Genomic DNA, 8,832 nt, shown 5'->3' with positions numbered 1-8,832 from the left:
TCTGTTTTTCATCAAGCCGCAGGCAGCAATCAACCGTCCAGCCCTGGGCGTAAAAAAAATACAAAAGCTGATGGTGGAAAATATACATAGATAGTTATTGAAAAACACCAGAATATTCTGTAACAATCCAGCTCACAAAACCTTAAATACATGTGGACGAATCACCGGATACACACAGCTTGCGTTGCATGCCCACGTGATGTTTCGATGCACATTTAAGGCTGCCAGCTTCGCACCGATCCACAAAAGTCCTAGTATGAAACAAGTATGTGCAAATCTTTGCTTGTGGGTCATGTCGTAATGGCAGATTTAGTGCAGAGAACTCTGGGAAATGTGCTCTGAGTTTGGCTCGTAGGTGGTAACTAGCTGTCTGGTCTGGGTCAACTTATCGCAAAGTGGATAGATGGAGAGAGGCATCGGAGGGTTGCACCAGCAGAACTTTATTCCTGGATGCGCTAAACACAGTTTGCAGATTATTGCTAACATTTCGCTCACAACTGGGCCGGTTAGACTCTTTTGGCTGCAGTAGCTCCAACTATAAACATACTTTTCTCACTCTTTAAACTTCGTGCTGCAGATGTAACTCGCACTCACTTGTGCACAGAGAGGCCGTCTCTGTTTTCCCCACAACATTCAACCTGTGGCACGGAATACATTACCATCAGACTGTTTTCTTAAAGCAGGCTATCCCTGTAACATGCAAATTTTTCTTACTTTTATTTTTTCCGCCCAAAACTTGAGGGAGCCACAGCTGAGGACGAAAGAGCCACATGTGGCTGCCGACCTCCATCCTAAATCAAATTACTGGTTTTCACAGAAACACGAACAGATGGCCCAGAATTCAAGGCAGAACTGATACACCCACAGCAAGCATTACGTATTCAAAGTCAGTTTTTTGAGGCTATAAAAGAGAAGTCAGACAGATCAGTAGGCATTACAACCAACACTGCAGTCATGGATAATCCACAGAGAAGGCCAAACGAGAACAATGACACACCGTCCAATGGTATATTTAGGCAAGGTACGAGTTTCTTCCACAGTGACTCGTTTAGCCATCACTTTTTCTCCTCTTTTCTTTCCATTTCATCTTTTTTTTCCAGGTAGTTTCCTGAAGTCAGTGTTGCCTATTTTAGTGGAAGAACATTAGTTGAAATCATTCTTAAATATTTGCTAAACCTGTGTGCTTTTGTAGGATGCTTGCATATGAAGTTGTATTTGTATGAGGTCAGATAAACCTAAATATAGCTACAGTAAATAAGATGTGTTTTCTAATGTAGCTGGTTTGTGGCTTGACCGCAAACTCATTGCAGCTGTGAGGAAATACAGTTCACTTGTTCAAGCATGCCTACAAAGCAGAAGAAGCTAAGAAGGAAAATGTAAGTCAATTGTGTTTTCTGCCAAACATTGAAACATTACAATATTTTTATGTTTATTTACTAAAGGTGGATCAACAAAGTACCCACCGATTATACCGTTCCTTGGATTGCTGAACGCTGTGCTGTTGATAACGGCTGTTGTTATTGGAGTTAACTGTGAGTGTGAAAATTCACATTAAGTTTCGTTTCCCACTTTTTTTAATTTGGAAACTTACTGATAAACTGCTGATAACACACTTTCACTATAAGATTTTAGAGTAATCATGTTAACACAAGCAGTAACACATCTTTTAAATAGAAAATGTTCTAGTTTGTTGATTAAAAAACTATTTTAGTTCCTTCTAAACAAAACTGTGTCAAGATTATTTTCCAGTACTTTGAAATGTGATTCAACTATTGATATTTTGACACAAACATTTTCAGGTGCCAAAGTCAAAGAGGGCTCCTTGCACATTTCCAACCCAGCTGTAACACAGCTCTTCAGTGAGCTCGACTATCTCCGAAGCAACCACAGCGATGTGATCGAAGCTGAAGAGGAGGCCAAGAAGGCGTTAGAGAGCGCGATCAACAACCACAAAGAAGTAAAGGTGAAAATTGAGCAGCTGAAGACCGTCAATGATGGTTATCAGAAACAGATGCAAGCACTGCAAGTGGAGAAGGCAAACCTGAAGTCCAATGTATCAGCTTTAGGTGAGAAACTTTTATCCTTATTTATGTTTTCCTGAAATGTGTTAACTGGAAAAGACGATAACTCTTTGTTTCTCTCAGAGGGATCTTGTGGCGGATGCCTCCCTGGTTGGGCTCTTTTCAACTCGTCCTGCTATTTCTTCTCCTACACCGAGTCCTCTACTGTCAAAAAGAACTGGCATGAGAGCAGAGAGGACTGTGTTAGTCGTGGCTCTGACCTGGTTGTGATCGATAACCAGGAAGAGCAGGTGGGTTGAAAATAAGCAAGAGAGGAAAATTGACAAAAAGTAACTAAACAACACAAGTTAACAGCTTGACAGAAAGTCATTAACATGGATTTGAACTTTGCTAAAATGAAGACTTAAGAACTTTATTATTCCAAACAGTCACACCTTATTTTAAGTATATGATGTTTTTATTATTTATTTGCATCATCGTTGTTACAAGATCATCACACTACAAACAGCCAGCAAGCATGATAGGAAAACCAATAGTTCATTCTGTTACTAACAGCAATCAAACAGGCTAATCATGTTAGCAGTACTGTATTAGCAATGAACACAAAGTAATGCTGACTGGGAAGGTTTAGAAATTTAGGCACAAACTGAGGTAGATTCACCCTACGATACATCAGGAGAAGAACACAGATGTAGAACAAAATGGGTTTTGCTGCTCTACAGAAGGCAGAGTGCCAACAAATGCATTATAATTCATTACTTATAAAATCCAGCATCATAAAAGGAAAGACTGAGCTTAGACAAAATTGAAGCTAAATAAATATTCAAATATACTGATTTTTTTTTTCTTTTTGGTTACACAGAAATTTATCAGTAGCAACATCCAAAATATGAAAACCAGTGATCAGTGGTGGCAAAGCGGATTCTGGATCGGTATCACTGACATAGAGACTGAGAACAGATGGGTTTGGATTAATAATGTCACAGAGGTCGAGCAACGGTGAGAGCTGAAACAATATTTTTCTTGTTTGATAATTCATTAAACATATTTTTAAATGAATTAGAATTTTTCTCAGGTACTGGATGGATGGCGAACCCAATGACCAGGGAACCCACGGAGAGGATTGCGGGGTTGCAGTTTCCTCCATCTTTAATCCCTGGAAGACGCGTTTTGATGGAAGATGCAACTGGCATAACTTACACTGGATATGTGAAACGCCATCAACCTCCTAGGACCTGGTGTCCACATATGTGGACATCACATTTTGGGTTGTCTAGAACAAAATACTACATTTTGCTCTACAAGGGCCTGATATCCACTTACGAGGATATTATACTGCCACTGTTTTATCGAAATTTAAAGGGGATGTCCTGATATGTGGATCTCATTTTTCTCAGAAAAAAAAAAATCACGTAATTCTTTGTTTTTACATTCATCAGGTCCCAATCAGCCAAAATAGCAAAGAGAAATCAAAAATGCATGCCATTAAAGAGTTCAGGTCTTAAGAGGTTAAGATAAACTCTACTGCTCAAGCAATTACTTCAGATGATCCTGATTGTACTATAGCAGTTGTTGCTATGTCCTCTAGTCTTGCAGAGTATATTACAGTGCAGGTTTGAACATTAATAAATACATTGAAGACTTGTGTTTGGATTTTTAAAATGAATTTTGACCTGTATCTTTTAACTGTATTTTAACCAGGGGCAATTCTAGGATCAGAGCTTTGGGGGTGTTGAGCACCCAGAGAGCTGCCCAGCCAGCCAAGATACACTTTACTCGTCACAATGAGACTTCTTCCCTGTCTCTTTCGGTCCCTGCATCCTCCCTGTCCTCGTCGTCTGTTGTCTTCATCTCCGTTATCAGTCATCATAATTTTACCATCTCTGTGCAAGTCTGCAAATTTCTTTATTAAATCATAAGATTCTTAAATTCATCAAGTCTCTCTGCCTGGGTCCTCATCATAAAACATGACATCACTGTTTTGTACATTTTAACAATTTAATCCCATATTTGTGAAAGAAAAGCAAAACACTTTTTTTGAAAAGTCTGTAACAAAACCATCAAATCTGATAAAGGTTATTAAAATGCTGCTAAAGAAGAATGGATTGGAATAAAAAAGGAAAAAACATCCTAACCTTAATTACTGGGAGAATAATGAATGATGCTCATAGTGAGTAAGAAGTAAACTGACTGCATTTTTTGGACAGAGATTCACTTTTAATGTGTTTGTATAATATAATACAGATACATAAAAAACACTCACAAAACAGAATAAATTATTACAAAATATAAAAAAAAAAAAGAATATAAAAATGGAGGCAACTCTGCCTGTGGTAGAATGTATACAATGCATGAAAAAAATCTTTACTGCAGATACTAATTTCGTGTTGTAAGATTTATGAGTTTCATGCTTTCATAGTGGTGCTTGGGAGAGCTTGACATTTTATCAGGTGGTCCACACTGTAAAAAGTTTGAGAAACACTGATAAGTGTATGTGTGCTTTTGGAAAACATTTAAAGCTGCAGTACAGAATCTTTGAAACAAGCTTAAAACATTTTTAGAAACAGAGCATCTGCTTCTCTTTACAGCTCCTCACTCCACCAGGGCTGTTTGGCTCTTTCTGATAGTGAGCAAATGTGATGCACGTACTGTGGCAGTCATACAGACAACTGGACGGTCCAAAGGTTGGCCTACCTATTACTGGCTGAGGTTTTAGCAGAGTTGTGGCTGAACCACATAAAAATATATCATTAATTTTAATCTCCCCGATCAATTATAATGTTATATGAGTAAAATCAGGTTTTTTTCAGTTTCTGTTGTGCCTGTCACTGCTCCCTGTGTCATGAACCGCTGTGTGGCAGGCAAGCAGGAGTGGTGGACCCAAAATGCAGAACTCAGACACGGAAGTGAAACTTAAGGCGCAGCTTTATTGCTGGGAAAAACCTCGTACAAACTAAACTCACCAAAAGAAAACCAAAAGTCAGAACAGAGGAACCAAGGACTGAAACACTGGAAAGAAACACTAAACTGGAGCAGGAGACCAAACACTAGGAACATAGAAGCAGAACACACAGCTAGTTGAGGGTACGACGTGACACTGACACAGAGAAACACAGGGCTTAAATACACAGACGGCAGTAATCAAGGGATGAGAGACAGGAGGGGAACACACCTGGGAGAAATCACAGCTGACGAGACAGGGGAAACGTAAACTGAGCACACTCACATATGACACAACCCTTCACAATAAAACAGGAAACTCAGACACATGGAACCAGACAAGACATTGAACTAAACAGACAGATTCACAAACAGATGGGGTGACACCATAGACAGAGACAGACTCAAAGGCAGACCAAATATAACACACAGAACTCAAACAATAATAATCATCATCATCATAAACTAGAAAATGATAACTAAAAGCGCTGGGTCACCGACCCAGGACCGTGACACCCTGTCTGTTTTCTTACCTGGTTCTTCCTGACCTTGTACTTTCTCCTCACGTTCCCTCTTTCCTCTCTCCCTCTTCGGACTGACAATCATACACAAATAGATTGTATTCAATTAGATGAAAAATTAAATTAATATAAAAAAATACTATTAAGATCGCTAACAAAAAGTCCTCTCTCAGTGTACTTTCAACCAAAAGGCAAATAACCAAACCACATGAACATGTAATAAAATATATAAATATTGAAACACTGATTCGACATTATTCTTGATTTTACACGTTTACCTGAATGTGGCTCCTTTTTTTTAATCTATAATTTTATTGCTAAAGTGTTACGTCCAACCAAGTACTGTATGCTTTTTATATTTTTAGTAGTGTGTCACACAAACAGCAAATATTGTCAAAAAAGTAAGAAATCTTTGGGGGTGCTTTGATTCATTTGTGCTGAAGCACCCCCAAAAATGGGCTAAAAATCGCCTCTGATTTTAACACTTGTGCTCAGGTTTTTATTGTTCGCAGAAGACTTTTTTTTTTAATGCTCAAACACGGAACTTCTTGTTTCAGATCATCTGAAAACCAATATTGTACGTTTATTTGGTGAATTTTAATTTAACCAAAACGCACTTATTGAAGTTTTCTCCTGTTAATTGGTGCAAAACAGACATGACACCCAGTACTGGTGCTTGTTTCTCTTAATCTATGCCAGAGACTTAAAACTGGTGAAGGTTTGATACTGAAAATATAATATATTTGGAACAATGTGAATTGATCAAAATTTGATTTGGTTGCACTTTTAAATTGTTAATTGATTAAATGTGTTTTTAAGGCTTTAAAATCTATGTGACTAACATCTGTACTTGTGAAGTTGTGAGAGCTCAAAAATACTAGAAAGTAAAGTAACAATCTAAATGTAACACTGAAAAAAATCAAAGAGTAAAACACTTTCCCTCTCCTCACTCTCATATTGACATGCAATTTTACTAGGTACATCTGTGTGCCCCAAAAATATCTGGGCCAGACTAAATCTGCTTCAAACACAGCCCCCACAGTGTGTTTTAAAATAACTTTTAAAGAAGTCCAGACGCTTTTCTTTGCAAGCTCCTTCGACCACATACTGTATAGATTGTAGATTACTGTAGACATACTGTATACTGTAGACTGTAGATTTCACTATATTTTTCAAATCGCACTGTTTTAGTAGAATAATAAAAATACAAGCTATTACACAAATTCAAATTCTGCAAATGTGCTCTTATGTTTTTTTTGTTTTATTTTGTTTTTCTAAATCTGACTTCTGAAAACTTGTCTAAGAAACTACTAACAGATACTATGATGCAATTTTTTCGAAGAAACACATATCCTCTTTTTTTTGAAGAAGTAAATTGACAGCACATCTTACAATAAATTACTCTACCTTAGCTATAAAGCAGGAAACAGACAGTGCAGCTTTATATGATAACAACAAAATCCACTTATACGTGCAATTAATTAACATCTAATTTATAAATTAACTATTAATCCACAATTATCACCCCTATAATCCCAGTTACATTATGACATGTTGTTTAGTACTTTGTTTTTATGAGTTGCAAAATTGTGGCTCGCTGGAATTAAAAAATTTTTTTTTTTTTGCTAATTATGCATTTAATAAAACATCCATACATCGTTTTTACCTGTTTAACTGATAAAACTACAGTTCTGCAGTAATTGGCTGTAACTGTTGATTAATGTAATTGTCGAAAGCTATAACCAGAGGTAGAATGTAACAGACAATACGTAAAAAGTATTCATATAAGAGAAGAGCTTGAGAAAATGTGGAGAGTGAAGGTAACAGTGGTCTCAGTGGTAATTGGAGCACACGGTGTAGTGACTCCCAAGCTAGGCGAGTGGCTCCAGCAGATCCCAGGAATGACATCCGAGATCTCTGTCCAGAAGAGCGCAGAAGACCTGCTGATCAGGCACATTGATTGGTGCCTGATCAGCAGTACCTGTGAGCATAGACCCTGCTACAGTGGTCAGTTGAGGACTTCACATAGCACGCCATGGCTGACTGATCTGGGTTGGGACAATGTCATAGGGCAACTTCAAGGTGGTGTCCCAAAAAAACAAGTTGTAGCATTATTTGGAGTGAGCATTTGAAGTCATATATTGACTCCTGTGAAACTTTAGTTTCATATATGAAATATTTTTAGGATTCATTTTTTGAACACTGCCTCTATCCACCAATTTTAACCCCGAGGCAACAATGGGTGGCCAGAGACAATGTTTGAAAGTGAATGCAATGACTAAAACAGTGTCTGAGAATATTTAGTGAATCGTATATTTCACATTCAAAAAATAATTTCTGAGTGTGTTAGGGCAGCATAATTGTGACAAAGGTGAGGGATGTATGAAATATTCTCTTCACCAAAATAGATGTTAATAATTTAATAGTTCCAACTCATAGCTCCTGTAGTCTTCAGTAATGAGTTAATGTTATTTTATAGTTTCTTACTAGAAAATTTAAGTTCTTTAAATTTGTTACTTATAAGCCTGATGATAGTTTTAAAGTAAGATTTATGATAATTATCATATTTTAGCGTGTAAAAAGTGTAAATCAACGCTTTCCATTTATTTGATGAATGGTATTCTGCTGGTAGTCGTTGGAGTTCTTGGGATAACTGTGTCCATGACAGTCTACGTGACAAAAATACAACTTCAGTTTCCCTTTTCTGTAGAATTTCACAATGTCCGACCACCAAGAAAATGAACGCTGAGCAACTATATAAGGGGACAAGGGGATTTTACATGTTGGAAATTTATTTTGAGCCTTTCATGGAAACATGCTAATGTGGTGAGTTTTGATCAGAACTGCTGTTTGTTCCAAAGTTTAGTTTGATGTTGGATATTTTACATTAAAGACACAAACACACAGATGTGATGTGATCGAAGCTGAAGAGGAGGACAAGAAGTTACTAGAGCATGTGAACAAAAACCATGAACAATGAAAGGTGGATATTGAGCAGCTAAAGACCATCAGTGATGGAATATTACAATTCTTGCAGCATTCATTCACACAGTCAGCTTACTGATTGCATGATCACTGCAGCCTCCAGGCTTATGAATTTAAGGTCAGCATCTTGTATCAGACTACCTCTTGTGAAATGATCACTTTTTTATTACTCTTAATTGTTTTACTGTGTTTATTTTTGCGTAGAAAACTTTTTGTCTGTAATTGTTGAGTTTGCATCTTAGTATCATGTTTACCTGAGTTATCAGACTGCTTCAGATTGAGTAGATCTCAAATCGGTTGGCAGAATAGGTTTTAAACCACAAAATACGGACATATTTAATTAAATATGTCCAAGGTAGTTCCCT

General features: G+C 37.3%; 1 protein-coding gene across 2 annotated transcripts; it reads left to right on the top strand.

The window, feature by feature from the left end:
* Window positions 1–498: 498 nt before the first annotated feature.
* On the top strand, window positions 499–3,667 carry LOC309695620 (hepatic lectin-like). Of its 2 annotated transcripts, none has more exons than XM_082516361.1 (6): window positions 499–1,006; window positions 1,443–1,532; window positions 1,800–2,066; window positions 2,145–2,311; window positions 2,884–3,020; window positions 3,097–3,667. In XM_082516361.1, exons 1-6 carry the CDS (start codon window positions 955–957, stop codon window positions 3,251–3,253), a joined length of 870 nt encoding a protein of 289 aa, XP_082372487.1. In that variant the 5' UTR covers window positions 499–954; the 3' UTR covers window positions 3,254–3,667. The 2 variants fall into 2 exon arrangements, with proteins under 2 accessions (XP_082372487.1, XP_082372486.1); XM_082516360.1 differs by having other exon boundaries at window positions 502–1,021.
* The last annotated feature ends 5,165 nt before the right edge of the window (window positions 3,668–8,832 follow it).

Source organism: Aulonocara stuartgranti (assembly GCF_965226115.1).
Source record: "Aulonocara stuartgranti genome assembly, chromosome: 19".
In the NCBI taxonomy this organism is placed as follows: Eukaryota; Metazoa; Chordata; class Actinopteri; order Cichliformes; family Cichlidae; genus Aulonocara; species Aulonocara stuartgranti.
Note: the sequence above shows the minus strand (reverse complement) of the source record. Positions and strands in the feature narration are given on the sequence as shown.

Excerpts from the sequence above, each read along its gene's own strand:
- LOC309695620 (XM_082516360.1), top strand. The coding sequence starts at position 955 with ATGGATAATCCACAGAGAAGGCCAAACGAGAACAATGACACACCGTCC. Across the intron at positions 1,022-1,442 it reads CAATGGTATATTTAGGCAAG|GTGGATCAACAAAGTACCCA; the intron begins GTACGAGTTTCT and ends TATTTACTAAAG. Across the intron at positions 2,067-2,144 it reads GTCCAATGTATCAGCTTTAG|AGGGATCTTGTGGCGGATGC; the intron begins GTGAGAAACTTT and ends TGTTTCTCTCAG.